The following is a 27241-nucleotide window of genomic DNA, read 5'->3' as shown; positions in this document are numbered from 1 at the left end:
TGGAGAGGGGGGGGGGGGGTAGGACAGGAGCTTGGGGAAGATAGACCGCGCGACGAAGGAAGGAGAAGGGGACAGGGTGGCCGGGGCTATCGGGGCAAAAGTCTGCCTGCCCCCCCCCCCCCCTGTGCACTGTCCACGAGGCAGGGGGAGGGGCAGAGAGAAGAGGAGAGGACGGGTGAGAGATAGGGGGGCAGAATCACGGGGGGAGTGGATGGGGACAGTGACGGACAGTGCAGCTTCGGGCAGGGAGAAAGGAGCGAGGTCAAAGACATCTGCACCAATACTTACCTTTGAAGCAGTGCTTACCTTTGCACCAGTGCTTACCTGTGCATCAGTGCTTACCTGTGCACCAGTGCTTACCTTTGCACCAATACTTACCTTTGAAGCAGTGCTTACCTTTGCACCAGTGCTTACCTGTGCAGCAGTGCTTACCTGTGCACCAGTGCTTACCTTTGCACCAGTGGTTACCTGTGCATCAGTGGTTACCTTTGCATCAGTGGTTACCTTTGCACCAGTGCTTACCTTTGCATCTGTGCTTACCTTTGCACCAGTGCTTACCTTTGCACCAGTGCTTACCTTTGCACCAGTGCTTACCTGTGCATCAGTGCTTACCTGTGCACCAGTGCTTACCTGTGCATCAGTGCTTACCTGTGCACCAGTGCTTACCTTTGCATCTGTGCTTACCTTTGCACCAGTGCTTACCTGTGCATCAGTGCTTACCTGTGCACCAGTGCTTACCTGTGCATCAGTGCTTACCTGTGCATCAGTGCTTACCTGTGCACCAGTGTTTACCTGTGCACCAGTGCTTACCTTTCCACCAGCGGTTACCTGTGCACCAGTGCTTACCTTTGCAGCTGTGCTTACCTTTGCACCAGTGCTTACCTTTGCACCAGTGCTTACCTGTGCATCAGTGCTTACCTTTGCATCAGTGCTTACCTTTGCATCTGTGCTTACCTTTGCACCAGTGCTTACCTTTGCACCAGTGCTTACCTGTGCATCATTGCTTACCTGTGCACCAGTGCTTACCTGTGCATCAGTGCTTACCTGTGCACCAGTGCTTACCTTTGCACCAGTGGTTACCTGTGCATCAGTGGTTACCTTTTATTTATTTATTTATTTATTTATATTTAATTTTATAGAGCGCACAGCTACCCTGAGGTTTCCCGGCGCTAAACCAATAAGGAGAGTGTACAGCAGCAGAAATTAAAGATCAAAGAGCCACGTTTTGACATCCCTTCTGAATTTTAGATAGTTGGATTCCGTCCGAATGGAAAGAGGAAGAGAATTCCACAGGGATGGAGCCAGAAAAGCAAAAGATCGACCTCCCATTCTAGCTCTTTTCGTCCTGGGGATCCGAAGTTTATGTTGGCTAGATGAACGGAGAGTGCGGGAAGGAAGGTACGGATGAATAAGAGGTTTCAAATACTGGGGGGCTTTGCCAGTGTTAATTTTGTGTACAAAACAAAGAGCCTTGAATTTGCATCGATTGTCAATGTTTAGCCAGTGAAGACTACGACGGTGCAAGGAAGTGGAGGATTTGTAGGGTAGGTTACATAGGAGACGGACTGCCATGTTCTGAACCGTTTGTAGTTTTCGAATGACCTCTTTACCCGCACCCAGGAAGAGAACATTGCCATAGTCGAGGCGAGATGTTATTAGCGCCTGGACTACGGTTTTCTGGGTTTCAAGAGGAAGCATCCAGGTGATTTTCCTCAACCATTTGAGGATGGTTGTACAAATGGAGGAGACTCTCACGGCATGTTGTCTCATGGACAGTTGATCATCGAATATTATTCCCAAGTTACGAGCAGTTTTCGAAGGGTTGGGAGAGGTGCCCATTTGAACAGGCCAGTGGGAGGGTCCCCATAAGGCAGGGTTGTTGCCAAATAGGAGGAGTTCCGTTTTCCCTCCATTCAGTTTTAACTTGTTATTATACATCCAAGACGCAATATTATTAAGTCCATGACAGAGGGACGATGTGGTGGAAAGATGACAGGTGGAGAGGGAAAAAATAATCTGTGTGTCATCTGCATATGAGAATATAGAGAGCCCTGCCCGCTCTGCAATATCCGCTAAGGGTCGGACATATAAATTAAAAAGAAGGGGGCTTAGGATAGAGCCTTGTGGGACACCATATGCAGATGTATGAATTTTTGACATAGATGTAGCCGAAAAGACTTGAAATGTCCGATCGGACAGAAAACTAATGAGCCATTCAAGGGCAGAGTGAGTGATGCATCAGTGGTTACCTTTGCACCAGTGCTTACCTTTGCATCTGTGCTTACCTTTGCACCAGTGCTTACCTTTGCACCAGTGCTTACCTTTGCACCAGTGCTTACCTGTGCATCAGTGCTTACCTGTGCACCAGTGCTTACCTGTGCATCAGTGCTTACCTGTGCACCAGTGCCTACCTTTGCATCAGTGCTTACCTTTGCACCAGTGCTTACCTGTGCATCAGTGCTTACCTGTGCACCAGTGCTTACCTTTGCATCAGTGCTTACCTTTGCACCAGTGCTTACCTTTGCACCAGTGCTTACCTGTGCATCAGTGCTTACCTGTGCACCAGTGTTTACCTTTGCATCAGTGGTCACCTGTGCACCAGTGCTTACCTTTGCAGCAGTGGTCACCTGTGCATCCGTGGTTACCTTTGCATCAGTGGTTACCTTTGCACCAGTGCTTACCTTTGCATCTGTGCTTACCTTTGCACCAGTGCTTACCTTTGCACCAGTGCTTACCTTTGCACCAGTGCTTACCTGTGCATCAGTGCTTACCTGTGCACCCGTGCTTACCTGTGCATCAGTGCTTACCTGTGCACCAGTGCTTACCTTTGCATCAGTGCTTACCTTTGCACCAGTGCTTACCTTTGCACCAGTGCTTACCTGTGCATCAGTGCTTACCTGTGCACCAGTGCTTACCTTTGCATCAGTGCTTACCTTTGCACCAGTGCTTACCTTTGCATCAGTGCTTACCTGTGCATCAGTGCTTACCTGTGCACCAGTGCTTACCTTTGCAGCAGTGGTCACCTTTGCACCTGTTGGACTTGGCCCTTCTGGCAGGTTCAACCTAAACTTTTTGCTTTTTAATGGTGACCTGGTGATAGTGATTTTTGGTTTCTGCGCACTTAACCACTGTGTCCCAGGGTAAAGTGCGTGCGTGTGGTAAGGTAGGCCTGCCCTCCCATAGGAATGTATGGGGAATGTATGTGTTCATGTTACTCCCTGATGCGTGGCGTGTGCAAGCTCGAGTTTGGTATGTGCGGACTCGTATGATTAAATGCTGCGCAATGATGTGTGCGGCATGAATGTGTCTAGTGTGGAAGTGCCACTTCTAGAAGTTGGTGTGCCTGTGCAGTGAATGGGCTGGCTCCACCCCCTGTGGTGCGTCTAATGTCCCTAGCCTGGCCAGTAAATGGAAAGGGTGGCTGAGCACAACAAAGTGCTCCAAAACCAGCTGCATCTGGTTTTACCTTCACCCTGCACCTGAGGACAAAGGAATCTTGTGTATAAGAAGGGGCTGTGACCCCATGTAAGGTGTTCTCCTCTTGGATCCTTTCTTGAGGGGGGCCTGCTGCTGCTGCTGGGCGCCAGGAGGACCGCCACTGGGGACTGCCTCCCTGCCTGGAGGGCCCTGTGAGCTGGATCCTGGGCCCAGCCTTGCCCCCCCCTGCCTTGCTAAAAGACTTTTGCTGGACCTGGAGGGACTTGGGTGGTCTGCCAGTGCCTGGGGAGTGCTGGCCTCTCCCTCCAAATAGCGTGTTCTGCCGCTGGTGCAGGCGATTCCTCCCTAGAGGGATTCCCCAGCGTGGGGATCCCCCTTTTTGCTGGTCTTCAAGGCAGGTGCCCACCCTGCATTCCACCGAGCCAGTTCACCGAGTTGCGGTGCGGGTGCCCACTCCGCTTATTTGCCAACTCTGGTCGTGCCCCAAGAACAGGTGCCCACCCTGTTTTATTTATTTACTTATCGGGAGACTACCCCGGATTGTGCTGTGAGCCGCTTATTCTCCCCCCTCCGGCCGCCGCGCTGCCTGCGACGACCCGGAAGTACTGGCCCGAAAACCGGAAGCACACAGGAGCCCACCCCGCGCTCCGGAACAGGAAGGCGTAACATGAGCAGGAGGAAGAGGTGCTTGCACCCGGGGCCCCCGAGATCGAGGGAGAGTCCCAGGATGTCCAGCGAAGGTGCGTGTTTTCCTGGCGGAGCTCCCGGCGTGTAGGGAGCCCCGCAGCCTGACCAGAGAGAGAGAAGCGTCCTCCTGTCCCGGCGAGGCTCTCCCGAGTGGAAGAGCCCCGCCCGCCGCTCACAGACCGCCAGCACCCAGTGACAAAGAAACGGGGCTCCCGTGTGAGGAGGAGAGCCCCGTGTGTGCAGATAGGAGCGCCCCTGAGCAGCTGGTGAGTTTGGGCCTGTGCTTACTTTTAAAGAGGAGGGCATCGGGGCACATTGCCGGTGCCCGCCCCTCCTGCCAGTGATTTGGAGCCCACGAAAGGCTCCGGGGGCCATTTGTGGTTAGAGGGGGCGTCGGGGCACATTGCCGGTGCCCGCCCCCCTCCTACCTGGGTTATTTTGGTTCCTGGGCATAATTGGATCTTGAGTCCCCCGAGCGGGACTCCTCCGACCTCAGGGGGCATTTTGGTTACTTAGAGCCCAAGAGGCTCCACCTCCATTCCGGGGGCATTTCTGGAGGTAGAGCGGCCCAGGCTGACAGCAGGCCGCTCCCCCAGTGTAGTGGCATTTTCCTGAGAGCCCACGAGGTTCCTGAGGGCCCAATTGTCCGTTCCTGGAGTCCACGAGGTGCCCACGTGTTTTGCAATTGGTGATTCAGCTGCCCAGCACTTAGTGGGCAGCTGCCACGTTTAGGCTTGTCCTTTGGCTGCCTGCGCAGCCTGCCCTAACATTTTGGACACAGGGCACTTCAGCCCCTGAGAGGCTAGTTGGCCTGGGGACAGTTCTGTTGTTATACCCTTGCGTGGGGTACATGTTCTTGGCCCTATGTGTTTTTTGCGCAATTGTGATTTACCTGCCCAATGTGATTGCTGCATCATGTGTAATGTTTTATACCTCTGAATGTATGTGATGCTTAGGTGGTTGTTTTTACTAGTATAGGTATACTAGTGAGTTCCTGGTTCCCTGTGTAATATTTTCCTAAGGTGGTTAGGGTTGCGTAGGTGGTACTTACTTGGTACCAATGATTACTGGTTGTGTGCTCTATTTTCTATTTTGGTGCTACAAGTATTATTATTCCTACAAAGTGCTAATTCCAACAAGTGTTCTAGTTCAAAAAGTGCTTATTCCTGGCAGTGGTCCATGTGGCCCTGTCCTGTACATATATCCCCTTTAAATTCTGCCCGTGCCTGTTGGCACATTGTAAAGTGTGTGTTTTTATCTTATGTGTTTTGGTGTAATACAAAGGCTATTTTTATATAACCTTGTGTGGAGTTTCATTTGTGGTGGGCCTTGGGTGTTGTTGCTGGGGGTGCGCGCGCAAACACTTAACTCACATTGCCTCCGAGTTTAGCCTTGCTGCTCGCGCCACGTTGCCTAGAGGGTGAGCAGGGGTTATCTTTGGCGTGTAACTCCCTTGCCCTGACTAGAGTGGTGGTTTCTGCCTGGCTTTGGCGCAAGCCTCAGCCAATCGGAAATCCCATTTCTAACAGCACCAGTGGTTACCTTTGCACCAGTGGTTACCTTTGTATCAGTGGTTACCTTTGCACCAGTGCTTACCTTTTCACCAGTGCTTACCTTTGCACCAGTGGTTACCTGTGCACCAGTGTTTACCTTTGCATCAGTGGTCACCTGTGCATCAGTGCTTACCTTTGCACCAGTGGTTACCTGTGCATCAGTGGTTACCTTTGCATCAGTGGTTACCTTTGCACCAGTGCTTACCTTTGCACCAGTGCTTACCTTTGCACCAGTGGTTACCTTTGCATCAGTGGTTACCTTTGCACCAGTGTTTACCTTTGCACCAGTGGTTACCTGTGCATCAGTGGTTTCCTTTGCATCAGTGGTTATCTTTGCATCAGTTCTTACATTTGCACCAGTGGTCACCTGTGCATCATTGGTTACCTTTGTACCAGTGGTTACCTTTTGCACCAGTGCTTACCTTTGCACCAGTGCTTACCTTTGCACCAGTGCTTACCTTTGCACCAGTGGTTACCTGTGCACCAGTGCTTACCTTTGCATTAGTGGTCACCTTTGCATCAGTGGTTACCTTTGTATTAGTGTTTACCTTTGCACCAGTGCTTACCTTTTCACCAGTGCTTACCTTTGCACCAGTGGTTACCTGTGCACCAGTGTTTACCTTTGCATCAGTGGTCACCTGTGCATCCGTGGTTACCTTTGTATCAGTGCTTACCTTTGCACCAGTGGTTACCTGTGCATCAGTGGTTACCTTTGCATCAGTGGTTACCTTTGCACCAGTGCTTACCTTTGCACCAGTGGTTACCTGTGCATCAGTGGTTACCTTTGCACGAGTGCTTACATTTGCACCAGTGCTTACCTTTGCATCAGTGGTCACCTGTGCATCCATCAGTGGTTACCTTTGCACCAGTGCTTATCTTTGCAGCAGTGCTTACCTTTGCACCGGTGCTTGCCTTTGCACCAGAGGCTACCTTTGCATCTGTGGTTACCTTTGCACCAGTGCTTACCTTTGCACCAGTGCTTACCTGTCCACCAGTGGTTTTCTTTGCATCAGTGGTTACCTTTTCACCAGTGCTTACCTTTGCACCAGTGGTTACCTTTGCATCAGTGGTTACTTTTGCATCAGTGCTTACCTTTGCACCAGTGGTTACCTTTGCGTCAGTGCTTACCTTTGCATCAGTGCTTACCTTTGCATCAGTGGTCACCTGTGCATCCATCAGTGGTTACCTTTGCACCAGTGCTTATCTTTGCAGCAGTGCTTACCTTTGCACCGGTGCTTGCCTTTGCACCAGAGGTTACCTTTGCATCCGTGGTTACCTTTGCACCAGTGCTTACCTTTGCACCAGTGCTTACCTGTCCACCAGTGGTTTTCTTTGCATCAGTGGTTACCTTTTCACCAGTGCTTACCTTTGCACCAGTGGTTACCTTTGCATCAGTGCTTACCTTTGCATCAGTGCTTACCTTTGCACCAGTGGTTACCTTTGCATCAGAGGTTTCCTTTGCATCAGTGGTCACCTTTGCATCAGTGGTCACCTTGGCATCAGTGGTTACTTTAGCATCAGTGCTTACCTTTGCACCAGTGGTTACCTTTGCGTCAGTGGTTACCTCTGGGTCAGTGGTTACCTTTGCGCCAGTGCTTACCTTTGCACCAGTGGTTACCTTTGCATCAGTGGTTTCCTTTGCATCAGTGCTTACCTTTGCATCAGTGCTTATCTTTGCATCAGTGGTCACCTGTGCATCCATCAGTGGTTACCTTTGCACCAGTGGTTACCTTTGCATCAGTGGTTTCCTTTGCATCAGTGGTCACCTTTGCATCAGTGGTCACCTTGGCATCAGTGGTTACCTGTGCATCAGTGCTTACCTTTGCACCAGTGCTTACCTTTGCACCAGTGGTTACCGGGACTTCGGTAGGAGTATCGTTGGGCCATGGAGAGGGCTAAAGATTCGGGGACCTCTCGCGAACCAGCAGATATCCTTTAAACAGGGATTGGGATCAACTGTCCCAACAAGCCCACTGGCCGCCGCTTGCTTCAGAGGGGAATGGAACGATAGGAGTGCCCGCGCTGTGCCACTGACCGCAGGACCGACGTTGAGTGGCCTAAAATGCTGCAGAGAAGGGTAGAAGCGGGCGAGACACAAAAGCATGTACCACTTTGCGATTTCAGCGTGCACCGCTTGAGCCTTGCGAGGGTGACTCCTAGGGGCAAGACACAGATAACTCTGGAACGAGGAACAAGCGCTGTGCCCACAATTGCCCCCAAAGTTAGGAAGTGCACCTGATATAGAGATCGAGCCGAGGGACTTGGTTGAGGCCAATTTATTCTTTGCAGAGCCTTCTCAGGGCAGTGTCTGACTTCAAGATGGCGACTGGGACCAGTCTTGACCACCTCCGAGGGGGACTCCGGAGGCTCCGGGCCACTCCTAAATGGAGCTGTTGGGGTATCCCTTCTGATCACCCTTTACATAGGCGCTCCATCCTAGGGGCAATTCAAGGACGTGATGTCTACTGCACGATCGGGCCAGGAAAAGGCCTGACTCTTAGAAGGTACCCGCCCCCTACCCCTGTTCGGCCCGCTGTCCTCTCCAGCTCTCTGGCGTCTGCCTCTCCCGGCTATCGAGCCTCCTGCTGATGGTGCCTTGATAATCACAGAAACAATATCCCCATGCCCATCTGGATTTTGTTTGGACTGTGGGTTTCTCATCTCTCCAACTCCCAACCGGACATCCGGCTCAGCCTCTCCCCATCTCCCTGTTTTGTCTTCCTTCCACCTCACCCCCTGACAGAAGAGTCTGAGCATTATGGCCGATGCCCGGTGCCAGCTGTAGAGAAGATCGGCACTGGTTCATCCCCTTGACCGTCACCTACCCAGCTGGACATTGAGCACAGTTTCTCCCCGTCTCCCTGTTTTGTCTCCTTCCTCCCCCTCCTCTGACGAATTTACCTTAACACTGCTTTTTAATCCTATGTTTGATTATGCTTTGTAACAAATGTAACTTGTAACCTGTAATTCACTGATCCTCATGTAAAGCGCTCTGATACCTACGGGTCTAGCCAGCGCTATATAAAACTCAATAAATAAATAAAAATAAATAAATTTGGCTAGCGCTTACCTTTGCACCAGTGCTTACCTTTGCATCAGTGCTTACCTTTGCACCAGTGCTTACCTTTGCACCAGTGCTTACCTTTGCACCAGTGCTTACCTTTGCATCAGTGCTTACCTTTGCATCAGTGGTTACCTTTTCATCAGTGGTCACCTGTGCATCAGTGGTTACCTTTGCATCAGTGGTTACCTTTGCATCAGTGGTTACCTTTGCATCAGTGGTTACCTTTGCACCAGTGGTTACCTGTGCATCAGTGGTTACATTTGCGCCAGTGGTTACCTGTGCAGCAGTGGTTATCTTTGCACCAGTGGTTACCTGTGCATCAGTGGTTACCTTTGCACCGTTAGTTACTTTTGCACCAGTGGTTATCTTTGCATCAGTGGTTACCTTTACACCAGCGGTTACATTTGCACCAGTGCTTACCTTTGCACCAGCGGTTACGTCTGCATCAGTGTTTACGTCTGCATCAGTGGTTCCATTTGCACTAGTGTTTACATTTGCACCAGGGGTTACCTTTGTATCAGCGTTTACCTTTGCACTAATGATTACCTTTTCACCAATGGTTACCTTTTCACCAGTGGTAACCTTGCACTAGTGGTTACATTTGCACCAATGGTTATCATTGCACCAGCGGTTACCTTTGCACCAGTGGTTACCTTTGTATCAGTGGTTATCTTTGAACTAGCGGTTACCTTTGCACCAGTGGCTATCTTTGCACCAGTGGTTTTATCTGCATCAGTGTTTACCTTTGCACTAGCGCTTACATTTGCATCAGTGGTTACCTTTGCACCATCGGTTACCTTTGCACCAGTAGTTATCTTTGCACCAGCGTTTACCTTTTCAGTAGTGGTTACCTTTGCACAAGTGGTTACCTGTGCAGCAGTGGTTATCTTTGCACCAGTGGTTACCTGTGCATCAGTGGTTACCTTTGCACCGTTAGTTACCTTTGCACCAGTGGCTATCTTTGCATCAGTGGTTACCTTTGTACCAGTGGTTACATTTGCACCAGTGGTTATCATTGCACCATCGGTTACCTTTGCACCAGTAGTTATGTTTGCACCAGCGTTTACCTTTTCAGTAGTGGTTACCTTTTCACCAGTGATTACCTTTGCACCAGCGATTACCTTTGCACCAGTGGTTACCTTTGCAATAGTGGTTACCTTTGCACCAGCGTTTACCTTTGCACCAGTGGTTACCTTTTCACCATTTATTACCTTTGCACCAGCGATTACCTTTGCACCAGTGGATACCTTTGCACGCACCAGTGGTTACCTTTGCACCAGCGTTTACCTTTCCACTAGTGGTTACCTTTGTACCAGTGGTTACCTTTGCACAAGAGCGCGGCAGACATGGCCTCGCCTCGGTCTCACTGACACTCTTGATCTCTTGCAGGTACCCGGAGGCAGTGATGTTGCACCAAACTTGCTGCTGTGCTTGTTCCCAGACCACCCCCTTCGGCGCCATGCCAAAGGACCGCCCCTGACACCACCATCTCCCATGACACCCTGGTGGAAGCGCGTGCGGGAGAGCCGGCTCGCACGAGGTCCAGCCGGAGAGCTGGGGGTGACCCTTGGTGGTGGAGCTGACCGGGGCCAGTTTCCCTACCTGGCCACGGTGCCCGGTGGACCTCAGCTGAATGGGGCCGTGCACAAGGGCGACCTGCTGCTGGAGGTGAACGGTGCCCCGGTGTTAGGGCTGACGCTGGGCGACACACGGGGCGTCCTGCGGAGCTGCAAAGACCCCATCAGGCTTCGCACCGTTGCACCAGGTAAGTCACCTCCTTTACACTGTAGCCTGTCCCATACAGGCGCGTGCAACACCCTGTACAAGAGGCCTGTGCTATACTGGTCTGTGTCACACCCTGTACTGCACTATTGTCACACCCTATAGGACCTGGACTGTATTATACCGTCACACCCTCACTTCTCCACCCCATTTCAGACATGGCCATATGCAAATCAGCCTTGGCACTGTGCCTCATGGGAACAGTCCAGCACCGAACTGCCAAGCCATGCCTTCCCTGGACAGTTTCTGGCATTACAGCCGTCTTCAGCCCGGCTTGCTTGAATCCAGTGGCAAAGTGAGTAAGGGACTGCATACGCTGTCAACTTATGGCAGCCAAAGCGGTACAAAAGGGGGTGGTGATGGACGGAGCATCTGAACCAATCAAACACACACACCCAGTCAACAGATCTGGGTTTAATCCATCACCGTTCTTCAGCTCACTCTGCCACCCCAGTTCAGACATGGCCATATGCAAATCAGTCTGACCCTGTGCATCATGGGAACAGTCCAGCCCGAACTGCCAAGCCATGCTTTCCCTGGACCGGAAACAAGCTTCCGGACTGGTTTCTGGCATTCCAGTCGTCTTCAGCCCGGCTTGCTTGAATCCAGTGGCAGAGTGAGCAAGGGACTCACGTCTGAGCATACCCTGCCACACTTATGGCGAACAAAGCAAACACAAGGAGATGATGGACGGAGCCCTGAAACTTTTCCGACACTCACCCCCAGTCACAGATCTGGGTTGATTCCATCCTTCTTTAGCTCACTTCACCACCTCAGTTCAGACCCAGCTGTATGCAAATCAGTCTTGACCCTGTGCCTCATGGGAACAGTCCAGACCTAACTGCCAAGCCAGGTCTACTATAGTGGTGTGTGTCACACCCGTATCTCCGGCCTGTACGGCACCGGTACGTGTCATACTCTGTAGCACCGGTCTGTACTGTACTGGTCACTTCGTATAGGCTCCCGTCAGTGTCACTTCATACAGGCTCCCATCAGCGTCACTTCATACAGGCTTCCATCAGTGTCGCTTCATACAGGCTCCCGTCAGCGTTACTTCACACAGGCTCCCATCAGTGTCACTTCATACAGGCTCCCGTCAGCATCACTTCAAACAGGCTCCCGTCAGTGTCACTCCATACAGGCTCCCGTCAGTGTCACTTCATACAGGCTCCCGTCAGTGTCACTTCCTACAGGCTCCCGTCAGTGTCACTTCATACAGGCTCCCATCAGTGTCACTTCCTACAGGCTCCCGTCTGTGTCACTTCATACAGGCTGGCTCCCGTCAGTGTCTCTTCATACAGGCTCCCGTCAGTGTCACTCCATACAGGCTCCTATCAGTGTCATTTCATACAGGCTCCCGTCAGTGTCTTTTCATACAGGCTCCCATCAGTGTCACTCCATACAGGCTCCCATCAGTGTCACTTCATACAGGCTCCCATCAGTGTCACTCCATACAGGCTCCCGTCAGTGTCACTTCATACAGGCTCCCGTCAGTGTCACTTCATGCAGGCTCCCATCAGTGTCACTTCATACAGGCTCCCATCAGTGTCACTTCATACAGGCTCCCGTCAGTGTCACTCCATACAGGCTCCCGTCAGTGTCACTCCATACAGGCTCCCATCAGTGTCACTTCATACAGGCTCCCATCAGTGTCACTTCATATAGGCTCCCATCAGTGTCACTTCATACAGGCTCCCGTCAGTGTCACTTCATACAGGCTCCCATCAGTGTCACTTCATACAGGCTCCCGTCAGTGTCACTTCATACAGGCTCCCATCAGTGTCACTTCATACAGGCTCCCATCAGTGTCACTTCATACAGGCTCCCGTCAGTGTCACTTCATACAGGCTCCCGTCAGTGTCACTTCATACAGGCTCCCGTCAGTGTCACTTCATACAGGCTCCCATCAGTGTCACTTCATACAGGCTCCCGTCAGTGTCACTCCATACAGGCTCCCGTCAGTGTCACTCCATACAGGCTCCCATCAGTGTCACTTCATACAGGCTCCCATCAGTGTCCCTTCATACAGGCTCCCGTCAGTGTCACTCCATACAGGCTCCCATCAGTGTCACTTCATACAGGCTCCCATCAGTGTCACTCCATACAGGCTCCCTTCAGTGTCACTTCATACAGGCTCCCATCAGTGTCACTCCATACAGGCTCCCGTCAGTGTCACTTCATACAGGCTCCCGTCAGTGTCACTCCATACAGGCTCCCATCAGTGTCACTTCATACAGGCTCCCGTCAGCGTCACTTCATACAGGCCCCCATCAGTTTCACTTCATACAAACTCCCTTCAGTGTCACTTCATACAGGCTCCCTTCAGTGTCACTTCATACAGGCTCCCTTCAGTGTCACTTCATACAGGCTCCCATCAGTGTCACTCCATACAGGCTCCCTTCAGTGTCACTTCATACAGGCTCCCTTCAGTGTCACTTCATACAGGCTCCCATCAGTGTCACTCCATACAGGCTCCCGTCAGTGTCACTTCATACAGGCTCCCTTCAGTGTCACTTCATACAGGCTCCCATCAGTGTCACTCCATACAGACTCCTGTCAGTGTCACTTCATACAGGCTCCCGTCAGTGTCACTCCATACAGGCTCCCTTCAGTGTCACTTCATACAGGCTCCCATCAGTGTCACTTCATACAGGCTCCCGTCAGTGTCACTTCATACAGGCTCCCGTCAGTGTCACTCCATACAGGCTCCCGTCAGTGTCACTTCATACAGGCTCCCGTCAGTGTCACTTCATACAGGCTCCCATCAGTGTCACTTCATACAGGCTCCCGTCAGTGTCACTCCATACAGGCTCCCGTCAGTGTCACTCCATACAGGCTCCCATCAGTGTCACTTCATACAGGCTCCCATCAGTGTCACTCCATACAGGCTCCCTTCAGTGTCACTTCATACAGGCTCCCATCAGTGTCACTCCATACAGGCTCCCGTCAGTGTCACTTCATACAGGCTCCCGTCAGTGTCACTCCATACAGGCTCCCATCAGTGTCACTTCATACAGGCTCCCATCAGTGTCACTCCATACAGGCTCCCGTCAGTGTCATTTCATACAGGCTCCCATCAGTGTCACTCCATACAGGCTCCCATCAGTGTCACTTCATACAGGCTCCCGTCAGTGTCACTCCATACAGGCTCCCATCAGTGTCACTCCATACAGGCTCACGTCAGCGTCACTTCATACAGGCTCCCGTCAGTGTCACTCCATACAGGCTCCCATCAGTGTCACTCCATACAGGCTCCCGTCAGTGTCACTTCATACAGGCTCCCTTCAGTGTCACTTCATACAGGCTCCCATCAGTGTCACTCCATACAGACTCCTGTCAGTGTCACTTCATTCAGGCTCCCATCAGTGTCACTTCATACAGGCTCCCGTCAGCGTCACTTCATTCAGGCTCCCATCAGTGTCACTTCATACAGGCTCCCGTCAGCGTCACTTCATACAGGCTCCCATCAGTGTCACTTCATACAGGCTCCCATCAGTGTCACTCCATACAGACTCCTGTCAGTGTCACTTCATTCAGGCTCCCATCAGTGTCACGTCATACAGACTCCTGTCAGTGTCACTTCATACAGGCTCCCGTCAGTGTCACTCCATACAGGCTCCCTTCAGTGTCACTTCATACAGGCTCCCATCAGTGTCACTCCATACAGGCTCCCGTCAGTGTCACTTCATACAGGCTCCCGTCAGTGTCACTCCATACAGGCTCCCGTCAGTGTCACTTCATACAGGCTCCCGTCAGTGTCACTTCATACAGGCTCCCATCATGACACATATTCAGTACCCAAACTCATACATGCTAGGACATCCCACAAGTATGGCCATGCCAGGGTTTCAAAGGCCTTTTCTCATCCAACTCACCCCTGGTGACACCACCCTGCCACTCAAATGTCGGAGTCTAGCGGGACCTGTCATGGATGCTACCTCATGAAAAGAATGAACGCTGAGGAATCAGAAGCTTTTTAGGGGAAAACCTCCCCAGTCGCTGTCCCCTCCTATGAGTCCCAGTGTCCCACCCTCCCAGGCTCCAAGCGGGGGGGGGGGGCAACAGCTAATCAATATAAACAACTGCCCAATTTAACAACAATAACAAAAACTGAAAACAATGACATACTAATCATAAGAGTATAACAAGCATTTGCAATGCAATAGGTCTCGCATTCACGCAATTTTAAGCTATTGGCATTGTAAATGACAATGCCTTTTATTTATGTTTTAAAAACCAAAATATGAATAAAAGGCATTGTTATTTACAATGCCAATAGTTTAAACTCGAGAAAATGTGAGACCTATTGCATTGCAAATGCTTGTTTTACCGAGCCATGTTGCAGGGTGCAGATTAGAACCATATGTGGCCAAAAGTGGTCCCATGGGAGTTCTTTTGGCCACATGTAGTGCTGCACCCTGCAAAGTTGGAGTTATTGGTATTATAAATGCCAATGGTTTTTAACGAGCCATGTTACAGGGTGTAGTACCATATGTGGCCAAAACAGGTCCCAGAGGACCTCTTTTGGGCACTTATGGTACTGCAGCCTGCAGAAGATATGATAAATCCACCCTACCCATAATGCATTGCATGGAAGGCAGTACCACAAGTACATTCGACTAGCTATGTCCATATATACAATTAGTAGCTTTGAAATGTGACAAAAGAATTATTATGTTAATTCCGGATTAGGTTCTACTCTGTGTGGAGCTGATGAAGGGAAATGAATAGACGCCCTCATATAAATGTGAGATGTTCTTGCAAGTGAAGTAACCACTGCCACCTCTCTTAGGACCAAGTGTGTGCCCTACCTGAAGTCTTTTAAGAACTTGGGCCTAGATGTAGGTAATAGCAAATTACCGAATGGTAAATACCGAATTTTACCGATTTGGTATTCACTATTCGGTAATTGCTATGTAGGAAAAAAATTCGGTAAAAATACCGAATCGGTAGGATTCGGTATTTACCGATTCTGTATTTGCCATTGATTCCTATGTGCCTTGAAGCCCATAGGATTCAATGGCAGATACCGATTTGGTAAATACCGAATCGGTAAAAATACCGAATTGACAAGGGGGACAGCGTGTCGCTTTGACACCCTGTTGCATCCCCTGTTTCTGGCTTGTGTGCAATGTGACACACATACATGCCCTTAGGGCATGTCTGTGTGCCACATGGCACCGGTGTACATGCACAGATGTGCATGTACACAGGAATTCGTTATTGACCATGGAATAGTATTCCATGGAAAATAACGATTCGGTAAGGGCCTGTGGCACTGATTACAGTGCCACCTACATATTGATTTACAGAATCGGTAAATTTACCGATTCGGTATTTTACCGACTCTGTATATTTACCGAATCGGTAAAATTACCGATTCTGTAAATAAAATGCCCCCTACATGTCAATTCCCAAATACCGGTCGGTAACGGCCGAAATCGGCCGTTACCGACCAGTAATTGGCGACCTACATCTGGCCCATAGTCCATTGAGGCTATAATTAAGACTTACGGAGTAACAACACATGTAACAGGGGGTGTCCTCATGGGAGGTTACAAGAAGAGACAAGGCGGTACTAAGGAGGAACCATTAAGCCTTTTGACCAATGAAAAGCCACCATTTACAAGGGACAGGGACAGGAGCCAATTAAAAAGATGGAAGGGAAGTGGGCGAAGCTTTATGCACACATCCTGAATACCCCATGTATCGCAGAGACAGCGCAAACGCTGCCTAGGCGAGACCTAAAATAGGGGCTAATGTGAGGGGTTGCTGCGGTGAAGCATGTCCGAGGCCCTTCAATAGTTGCGGCCCGTGCATCCATCTAAGTGACATCGATTACAAAATGAAGGATCTAGCGGCATCGTGCACGTGGGAAGTGGACCCATATCTAATCTAATACAGTTACATTTTGTGGGTGAGAATGTCCCAAATAGTCACATTCAAGCCATCGCTGGTGTGAGCACCCCACTCGCGGCATGCTATATATCTTACCGATAGTCGGTGGTGCGGACCTTCACCCACATCTCCAAACCACCTCGTCTTCACACCCCTCAGACCTCTGCAATGTGCCACGGTGTACCCTCAGCCTCCGCTGCACTCTCACAGGTGCTCAGTCTGTCTGTCTTCACTCTCACAGGTGCTTAGTCTGTCTTCATTCTCACAGGTGCTCAGTCTGTCTGTCTTCACTCTCACAGGTGCTCAGTTTGTCTGACTTCACTCTCACCGGTGCTCAGTCTGTCTTCACTCTCACAGGTGCTCAGTCTGTCTTCACTCTCACAGGTGCTTAGTCTGTCTTCATTCTCACAGGTGCTCAGTCTGTCTGTCTTCACTCTCACAGGTGCTCAGTCTGTCTTCATTCTCACATGTGCTCAGTCTGTCTGTCTTCACTCTCACAGGTGCTCAGTTTGTCTGTCTTCATTCTCACATGTGCTTAGTCTGTCTTCACTCTCATAGGTGATCAGTCTGTCTTCACTCTCACAGGTTATCAGTCTCTCTTCACTCTCACAGATGCTCAGTCTGTCTGTCTTCACTCTCACAGGTGATCAGTCTGTCTGTCTTCACTCTCACAGGTGATCAGTCAGTCTGTCTTCACTCTCACAGGTGATCAGTCAGTTTGTCTTCACTCTCACAGGTGCTCAGTCTGCCTTCACTCTCACGAGTGCTCAGTCTGTCTGTCTTCACTCTCACAGGTGCTCAGTCTGTCTGTCTTCACTCTCACAGTTGCTCAGTCTGTCTGTCTTCACTCTCACAGGTGCTCAGTCTGTATGTTATCACTCTCACAGGTGCTCAGGCTGTCTTCACTCTCACAGGTGCTTAGTCTGTATGTTTTCATTCTCACAGGTGCCCAGTCTGTCTGTCTTCACTCTCACAGGTGCTCAGTCTGTCTTCATTCTCACATGGGCTTAGTCTGTCTGTCTTCACTCTCACAGGTGCTCAGTCTGTCTGTCTTCACTCTCACAGGTGCTCAGTTTGTCTGTCTTCATTCTCACATGTGCTTAGTCGGCCTTCACTCTTACAGGTGCTTAGTCTGTCTTCACTCTCACAGGTGCTCAGTCTGTCTGTCTTCACTCTCACAGGTGCTCAGTCTGTCTTCATTCTCACATGTGCTTAGTCTGTCTGTCTTCACTCTCACAGGTGCTCAGTTTGTCTGTCTTCATTCTCACAGGTGCTTAGTCTGCCTTCACTCTCACAGGTGCTTAGTCTGTCTTCATTCTCACAGGTGCTCAGTCTGTCTGTCTTCACTCTCACAGGTGCTCAGTCTGTCTTCATTCTCACATGTGCTTAGTCTGTCTGTCTTCACTCTCACATGTGCTCAGTCTGTCTGTCTTCACTCTCACAGGTGCTCAGTTTGTCTGTCTTCATTCTCACATGTGCTTAGTCTGTCTTCACTCTCACAGGTGATCAGTCTGTCTTCACTCTCACAGGTTATCAGCCTCTCTTCACTCTCACAGATGCTCGGTCTGTCTGTCTTCACTCTCACAGGTGATCAGTCTGTCTGTCTTCACTCTCACAGGTGATCAGTCAGTCTGTCTTCACTCTCACAGGTGCTCAGTCTGCCTTCACTCTCACGAGTGCTCAGTCTGTCTGTCTTCACTCTCACAGGTGCTCAGTCTGTCTGTCTTCACTCTCACAGTTGCTCAGTCTGTCTGTCTTCACTCTCACAGGTGCTCAGTCTGTATGTTTTCACTCTCACAGGTGCTCAGGCTGTCTTCACTCTCACAGTTGCTCAGTCTGTCTGTCTTCACTCTCACAGGTGCTCAGTCTGTATGTTTTCACTCTCACAGGTGCTCAGGCTGTCTTCACTCTCACAGGTGCTTAGTCTGTATGTTTTCATTCTCACAGGTGCTCAGTCTGTCTGTCTTCACTCTCACAGGTGCTCAGTCTGTCTTCATTCTCACATGGGCTTAGTCTGTCTGTCTTCACTCTCACAGGTGCTCAGTCTGTCTGTCTTCACTCTCACAGGTGCTCAGTTTGTCTGTCTTCATTCTCACATGTGCTTAGTCGGCCTTCACTCTCACAGGTGCTTAGTCTGTCTTCATTCTCACAGGTGCTCAGTCTGTCTGTCTTCACTCTCACAGGTGCTCAGTCTGTCTTCATTCTCACATGTGCTTAGTCTGTCTGTCTTCACTCTCACAGGTGCTCAGTTTGTCTGTCTTCATTCTCACAGGTGCTTAGTCTGCCTTCACTCTCACAGGTGCTTAGTCTGTCTTCATTCTCACAGGTGCTCAGTCTGTCTGTCTTCACTCTCACAGGTGCTCAGTCTGTCTTCATTCTCACATGTGCTTAGTCTGTCTGTCTTCACTCTCACATGTGCTCAGTCTGTCTGTCTTCACTCTCACAGGTGCTCAGTTTGTCTGTCTTCATTCTCACATGTGCTTAGTCTGTCTTCACTCTCACAGGTGATCAGTCTGTCTTCACTCTCACAGGTTATCAGCCTCTCTTCACTCTCACAGATGCTCAGTCTGTCTGTATTCACTCTCACAGGTGATCAGTCTGTCTGTCTTCACTCTCACAGGTGATCAGTCAGTCTGTCTTCACTCTCACAGGTGCTCAGTCTGCCTTCACTCTCACGAGTGCTCAGTCTGTCTGTCTTCACTCTCACAGGTGCTCAGTCTGTCTGTCTTCACTCTCACAGGTGCTCAGTCTGTCTCTCTTCACTCTCACAGGTGCTCAGGCTGTCTTCACTCTCACAGGTGCTCAGTCTGTCTGTCTTCACTCTCACAGGTGCTCAGTCTGTCTGTCTTCACTCTCACAGGTGCTCAGTCTGTCTGTCTTCACTCTCACAGGTGCTCAGTCTGCCTTCACTCTCACGAGTGCTCAGTCTGTCTGTCTTCACTCTCACAGGTGCTCAGTCTGTCTGTCTTCCCTCTCACAGGTGCTCAGTCTGTCTCTCTTCACTCTCACAGGTGCTCAGGCTGTCTTCACTCTCACAGGTGCTCAGTCTGTCTGTCTTCAATCTCACAGGTGCTTAGTCTGTATGTTTTCATTCTCACAGGTGCTCAGTCTGTCTGTCTTCACTCTCACAGGTGCTCAAGCTGTCTTCACTCTCACAGGTGCTCAGTCTGTCTGTCTTCACTCTCACAGGTGCTCAGTCTGTCTGTCTTCACTCTCACAGGTGCTCAGGCTGTCTTCACTCTCACAGGTGCTCAGTTTGTCTGCCTTCACTCTCACAGATACTTAGTCTGTCTGTCTTCACTCTCACAGGTGCTTAGTCTGTCTTCACTCTCACGAGTGCTCAGTCTGTCTGTCTTCACTCTCACAGGTGCTCAGGCTGTCTTCACTCTCACAGGTGCTCAGTCTGTCTGTCTTCATTCTCACATGTGCTTAGTCTGTCTTCACTCTCACAGGTGCTTAGTCTGTCTGTCTTCATTCTCACAGGTGCTCAGTCTGTCTGTCTTCACTCTCACAGGTGATCAGTCAGTCTGTCTTCACTCTCACAGGTGATCAGTCAGTCTGTCTTCACTCTCACAGGTGCTCAGTCTGTCTTCACTCTCACAGGTGATCAGTCAGTCTGTCTTCACTCTCACAGGTGATCAGTCAGTCTGTCTTCACTCTCACAGGTGATCAGTCAGTCTGTCTTCACTCTCACAGGTGCTCAGACTGTCTTCACTCTCACAGGTGATCAGTCAGTCTGTCTTCACTCTCACAGGTGCTCAGGCTGTCTTCACTCTCACGGGTGCTCAGTCTGTCTGTCTACACTCTCACTGGTGCTCAGTCTGTCTGTCTTCACTCTCACAGCTGCTCAGGCTGTCTTCACTGTCACAGGTGCTCAGTCTGTCTGTCTTCACTCTCACAGGTGCTCAGTCTGTCTTCACTCTCACAGGTCAGTCTGTCTTCACTCTCACAGGTGCTCAGTCTGTCTTCACTCTCACAGGTGCTCAGTTTGTCTCTTCATTCTCACAGGTGCTTAGTCTGCCTTCACTCTCACAGGTGCTTAGTCTGTCTTCACTCTCACAGGTGCTCAGTCTGTCTGTCTTCATTCTCACAGGTGCTCAGTCTGTCTTCATTCTCACATGTGCTTACTCTGTCTTCACTCTCACAGGTTATCAGTCTGTCTTCATTCTCACAGGTGCTTAGTCTGTCTTCACTCTCACGAGTGCTCAGTCTGTCTGTCTTCACTCTCACAGGTGCTCAGGCTGTCTTCACTCTCACAGGTGCTCAGTCTGTCTGTCTTCACTCTCACAGGTGCTCAGTCTGTCTGTCTTCACTCTCACAGGCGCTCAGGCTGTCTTCACTCTCACAGGTGCTCAGTCTGTCTGTCTTCACTCTCACAGGTGCTTAGTCTGTCTTCATTCTCACAGGTGCTCAGTCTGTCAGTCTTCACTCTCACAGGTGCTCAGTCCGTCTGTCTTCACTCTCACAGGTGCTCAGTCTGTCTTCACTCTCACAGATACTTAGTCTGTCTGTCTTCACTCTCACAGGTGCTCAGTCAGTCTGTCTTCACTCTCACAGGTGCTCAGTCTGCCTTCACTCTCACAGGTGCTAAGTCTGTCTTCACTCTCACAGATACTTAGTCTGTCTGTCTTCACTCTCACAGGTGCTCAGTCAGTCTGTCTTCACTCTCACAGGTGCTCAGTCTGCCTTCACTCTCACAGGTGCTCAGTCTGTCTGTCTTCACTCTCACAGGTGCTCAGTCCGTCTGTCTTCACTCTCACAGGTGCTCAGTCTGTCTGTCTTCACTCTCACAGGTGCTCAGGCTGTCTTCACTCTCACAGGTGCTCAGTCTGTCTGTCTTCACTCTCACAGGTGCTCAGTCCGTCTGTCTTCATTCTCACAGGTGCTCAGTCTGTCTTCATTCTCACATGTGCTTAGTCTGTCTTCACTCTCACAGGTTATCAGTCTGTCTTCACTCTCACAGGTGCTTAGTCTGCCTTCACTCTCACAGATACTTAGTCTGTCTGTCTTCACTCTCACGAGTGCTCAGTCTGTCTGTCTTCACTCTCACAGGTGCTCAGGCTGTCTTCACTCTCACAGGTGCTCAGTCTGTCTGTCTTCACTCTCACAGGTGCTCAGGCTGTCTTCACTCTCACAGGTGCTCAGTCTGCCTGTCTTCACTCTCACAGGTGCTCAGTCTGTCTGTCTTCATTCTCACAGGTGCTCAGTCTGTCTGTCTTCATTCTCACAGGTGCTTAGTCTGTCTTCACTCTCACAGGTTATCAGTCTGTCTTCACTCTCACAGGTGATCAGTCTGTCTTCACTCTCACAGGTGCTCAGTCTGTCTTCTCTCTCACAGATGCTCAGTCTGTCTGTCTTCACTCTCACAGGTGATCAGTCAGTCTGTCTTCACTCTCACAGGTGCTCAGGCTGTCTGTCTTCATTCTCACAGGTGCTTAGTCTGTCTGTCTTCACTCTCACATGTGCTCAGTCTGTCTGTCTTCACTCTCACAGGTGCTCAGTTTGTCTGTCTTCATTCTCACATGTGCTTAGTCTGTCTTCACTCTCACAGGTGATCAGTCTGTCTTCACTCTCACAGGTTATCAGCCTCTCTTCACTCTCACAGATGCTCAGTCTGTCTGTATTCACTCTCACAGGTGATCAGTCTGTCTGTCTTCACTCTCACAGGTGATCAGTCAGTCTGTCTTCACTCTCACAGGTGCTCAGTCTGCCTTCACTCTCACGAGTGCTCAGTCTGTCTGTCTTCACTCTCACAGGTGCTCAGTCTGTCTGTCTTCACTCTCACAGGTGCTCAGTCTGTCTCTCTTCACTCTCACAGGTGCTCAGGCTGTCTTCACTCTCACAGGTGCTCAGTCTGTCTGTCTTCACTCTCACAGGTGCTCAGTCTGTCTGTCTTCACTCTCACAGGTGCTCAGTCTGTCTGTCTTCACTCTCACAGGTGCTCAGTCTGCCTTCACTCTCACGAGTGCTCAGTCTGTCTGTCTTCACTCTCACAGGTGCTCAGTCTGTCTGTCTTCCCTCTCACAGGTGCTCAGTCTGTCTCTCTTCACTCTCACAGGTGCTCAGGCTGTCTTCACTCTCACAGGTGCTCAGTCTGTCTGTCTTCAATCTCACAGGTGCTTAGTCTGTATGTTTTCATTCTCACAGGTGCTCAGTCTGTCTGTCTTCACTCTCACAGGTGCTCAAGCTGTCTTCACTCTCACAGGTGCTCAGTCTGTCTGTCTTCACTCTCACAGGTGCTCAGTCTGTCTGTCTTCACTCTCACAGGTGCTCAGGCTGTCTTCACTCTCACAGGTGCTCAGTTTGTCTGCCTTCACTCTCACAGATACTTAGTCTGTCTGTCTTCACTCTCACAGGTGCTTAGTCTGTCTTCACTCTCACGAGTGCTCAGTCTGTCTGTCTTCACTCTCACAGGTGCTCAGGCTGTCTTCACTCTCACAGGTGCTCAGTCTGTCTGTCTTCATTCTCACATGTGCTTAGTCTGTCTTCACTCTCACAGGTGCTTAGTCTGTCTGTCTTCATTCTCACAGGTGCTCAGTCTGTCTGTCTTCACTCTCACAGGTGATCAGTCAGTCTGTCTTCACTCTCACAGGTGATCAGTCAGTCTGTCTTCACTCTCACAGGTGCTCAGTCTGTCTTCACTCTCACAGGTGATCAGTCAGTCTGTCTTCACTCTCACAGGTGATCAGTCAGTCTGTCTTCACTCTCACAGGTGATCAGTCAGTCTGTCTTCACTCTCACAGGTGCTCAGACTGTCTTCACTCTCACAGGTGATCAGTCAGTCTGTCTTCACTCTCACAGGTGCTCAGGCTGTCTTCACTCTCACGGGTGCTCAGTCTGTCTGTCTACACTCTCACTGGTGCTCAGTCTGTCTGTCTTCACTCTCACAGCTGCTCAGGCTGTCTTCACTGTCACAGGTGCTCAGTCTGTCTGTCTTCACTCTCACAGGTGCTCAGTCTGTCTTCACTCTCACAGGTCAGTCTGTCTTCACTCTCACAGGTGCTCAGTCTGTCTTCACTCTCACAGGTGCTCAGTTTGTCTCTTCATTCTCACAGGTGCTTAGTCTGCCTTCACTCTCACAGGTGCTTAGTCTGTCTTCACTCTCACAGGTGCTCAGTCTGTCTGTCTTCATTCTCACAGGTGCTCAGTCTGTCTTCATTCTCACATGTGCTTACTCTGTCTTCACTCTCACAGGTTATCAGTCTGTCTTCATTCTCACAGGTGCTTAGTCTGTCTTCACTCTCACGAGTGCTCAGTCTGTCTGTCTTCACTCTCACTGGTGCTCAGGCTGTCTTCACTCTCACAGGTGCTCAGTCTGTCTGTCTTCACTCTCACAGGTGCTCAGTCTGTCTGTCTTCACTCTCACAGGCGCTCAGGCTGTCTTCACTCTCACAGGTGCTCAGTCTGTCTGTCTTCACTCTCACAGGTGCTTAGTCTGTCTTCATTCTCACAGGTGCTCAGTCTGTCAGTCTTCACTCTCACAGGTGCTCAGTCCGTCTGTCTTCACTCTCACAGGTGCTCAGTCTGTCTTCACTCTCACAGATACTTAGTCTGTCTGTCTTCACTCTCACAGGTGCTCAGTCAGTCTGTCTTCACTCTCACAGGTGCTCAGTCTGCCTTCACTCTCACAGGTGCTCAGTCTGTCTTCACTCTCACAGATACTTAGTCTGTCTGTCTTCACTCTCACAGGTGCTCAGTCAGTCTGTCTTCACTCTCACAGGTGCTCAGTCTGCCTTCACTCTCACAGGTGCTCAGTCTGTCTGTCTTCACTCTCACAGGTGCTCAGTCCGTCTGTCTTCACTCTCACAGGTGCTCAGTCTGTCTGTCTTCACTCTCACAGGTGCTCAGGCTGTCTTCACTCTCACAGGTGCTCAGTCTGTCTGTCTTCACTCTCACAGGTGCTCAGTCCGTCTGTCTTCATTCTCACAGGTGCTCAGTCTGTCTTCATTCTCACATGTGCTTAGTCTGTCTTCACTCTCACAGGTTATCAGTCTGTCTTCACTCTCACAGGTGCTTAGTCTGCCTTCACTCTCACAGATACTTAGTCTGTCTGTCTTCACTCTCACGAGTGCTCAGTCTGTCTGTCTTCACTCTCACAGGTGCTCAGGCTGTCTTCACTCTCACAGGTGCTCAGTCTGTCTGTCTTCACTCTCACAGGTGCTCAGGCTGTCTTCACTCTCACAGGTGCTCAGTCTGCCTGTCTTCACTCTCACAGGTGCTCAGTCTGTCTGTCTTCATTCTCACAGGTGCTCAGTCTGTCTGTCTTCATTCTCACAGGTGCTTAGTCTGTCTTCACTCTCACAGGTTATCAGTCTGTCTTCACTCTCACAGGTGATCAGTCTGTCTTCACTCTCACAGGTGCTCAGTCTGTCTTCTCTCTCACAGATGCTCAGTCTGTCTGTCTTCACTCTCACAGGTGATCAGTCAGTCTGTCTTCACTCTCACAGGTGCTCAGGCTGTCTGTCTTCATTCTCACAGGTGCACAGTCTATCTGTCTTCACTCTCACAGGTGCTCAGTCTGTCTGTCTTTATTCTCACAGGGGCTCAGTCTGTCTGTCTTCACTCTCACAGGTGCTCAGTCTGTCTGTCTTTCTTCTCACAGGTGCTCAGTCTGTCTGTCTTCACTCTCACAGGTGCTCAGTCTGTCTTCACTTTCACAGGTGCTCAGTCTGTCTTCACTCTCACAGGTGATCAGTCTGTCTTCACTTTCACAGGTGATTAGTCTGTCTTCACTCTCACAGGTGCTCAGTCTGTCTGTCTTCACTCTCACAGGTGCTGACCTATCACGAGACCTCAGTGAATTTCTACAGAAAGGTTGCTCATGTGACTCTCGGGACAGCGACCTGCAGAGGATTGTGAGGGAGAACCTGTACCTGCGGGCCGTACCATGTGAGTCAATGGGGGTTCTAGAGATGGGTGTACCGCAGGGCGCACCATGTGAGTAAATGGGGAGGTAGAGATGGGTGTACCGCAGGCCATACCAAGTGAGTAAATAGGGGGGCCTAGAGAATGGTGTACCTGTGAGCCATACCATGTGAGTAAATGGGGGGCGGCTAGAGATGGGTGTACCGCACTGCACACCATGTGAGTAAATGGGGAGGTAGAGCTGGGTGTACTGCAGGCCATACCATGTGAGTAAATAGGGGGGCTAGAGATGGATTTACCGCAGGGCATACCATGTGAGTAAATGGGCAGGTAGAGCTGGGTGTACCGCAGTCCGTACCATGTGAGTAAATGGGGGTGGCTAGAGATGGGTGTACCGCAGGGCATACCATGTGAGTAAATGGGGAGGTAGAGATGGGTGTATCACAAGCCGTACCATGTGAGTAACTGGGGAGGTAGAGATGGATGTACTGCAGGCCGTACCATGTGAGTAAATAGGGGGGGGGGCTAGAGAAGGGTGTACCTGTGGGCCATGCCATGTGAGTAAATGGGGGGCCAGAGATGGGTGTACCGCAGGAGATACCATTTGGGTTAATGGGGAGGTAGAAATGGGTGTAGTTCAGGCCATACAATGTTAGTAAATTGAAGGGGGGACAAAGTTGGGGGTACCACAGGCTGTACCATGCGAGGCAATGGGTACGTAGAGTTGGGTGCACCACAGGCTGTACCATGTGAGTAAATGGGGGCTAGAGATGGGTGTGCCGCAGGCCGTACAATGTGAATAAATGAGGGAGAGAGATGGGTGTACCACAGGCCGTACCACGTGAGTAAATGGGGGGCGAGAGATGGGTGTGCTGCAGGCTGCACTATGTGAGTGGGAGCTAGGGATGGGTGTACCCCAGGCCATACCATGTGAATAAATGGGGGCTAGAGATAGGTGTATCGCAGGTTGGACCATGTGAGTAAATGGGGTGGGGGCCGAGATGGGTGTACCACAGGCCGTACCATGTGAGTAAATGGGGGGCGAGAGATGGTTGTACCCCAGGCCATACCATGTGAATAAATGAGGGCAAGAGATGAGTGTGCTACAGACTGTACCATGTGAGGAAATGGGGAGGGGGGCAAGTTGAGTGGGTACCGCATGCTGTGAAGGAATAAGAAAATGTCTAGCTTACGCATTAAGAATTTTCAATTCTACTAAGGACACGGAGGAGAGGATTATGCTTCACTCTCTTTACTACATAAAATAAACAACTGCCAATCAACAATATAAATACAAAAAACTACATATCCCATGAACCTCCAGTCCATATTCATATGCTCCAATCACCAGCAACCTAGTCCTTTAAGAACCGCGCCCTCCATTTTGTACCCCTCTTTCTGTGTGAACTGAGCTGAATTGTGAGGGTCAGACCAGCCCTTTGGAGTCCAACAATCTTCCAACCAGGAAGAAGTTTCCTCCAATCCTCTCACGGAAGCGACCAAAACAACTGCGACTTCCAGGGAACTGTCGACGAGGAACGAACCATTCTTCGTGCAGGACAGGATCGTCTGCTTGAGAATCCTGATGGGACGTCAGTCCGTTCCACGTGCGTTCCATGTGAGATCAGAAAATCTATACCAACAACTAATGTACACAAAGAGATATCACATACCGGGCAGGAATCCGATATACACATACAAAAGGCAACATTAGAAATGCACTTATACCTTATGTATATGAGCCGAATAGAGTGCAGCAGGCGCGATGATCCTCGCCTCCTTGTCCTTAATAGAATTGAACAATCTTATTGCGTAAGATAGACATTTTTGTATCCTATCTCAGGACCCGAGCCTTCGATTATTCTTGTTTAAAGCTGTGCTACCACCACTGACGCCACAACCACAATCGATTTATAGTAAAAGGACTTGAATGTTGATTCAGAGGACCAGTCCC

The 27241-nt window shown here is 50.3% G+C and overlaps 1 protein-coding gene across 1 annotated transcript in view; it reads left to right on the top strand.

Moving 5' to 3' along the window:
• The first annotated feature begins 10236 nt into the window (after nucleotides 1–10236).
• Nucleotides 10237–27241, top strand: part of MAGIX (MAGI family member, X-linked) — a 257646-nt gene continuing 240641 nt past the window's right edge. Inside the window, exons 1-2 of the mRNA XM_078664524.1 lie at nucleotides 10237–10507; nucleotides 25195–25311. Of these exons, the coding sequence (XP_078520650.1) occupies nucleotides 10237–10507; nucleotides 25195–25311 (388 nt within the window). The remainder of the gene's footprint in view (nucleotides 10508–25194; nucleotides 25312–27241) is intronic.

Source organism: Lissotriton helveticus, chromosome 10, assembly GCF_964261635.1.
Source record: "Lissotriton helveticus chromosome 10, aLisHel1.1, whole genome shotgun sequence".
Taxonomy (NCBI): domain Eukaryota; kingdom Metazoa; phylum Chordata; class Amphibia; order Caudata; family Salamandridae; genus Lissotriton; species Lissotriton helveticus.
The sequence above is the reverse complement of the archived record's forward strand: the minus strand, read 5'-3'. Positions and strand labels throughout refer to the sequence as shown.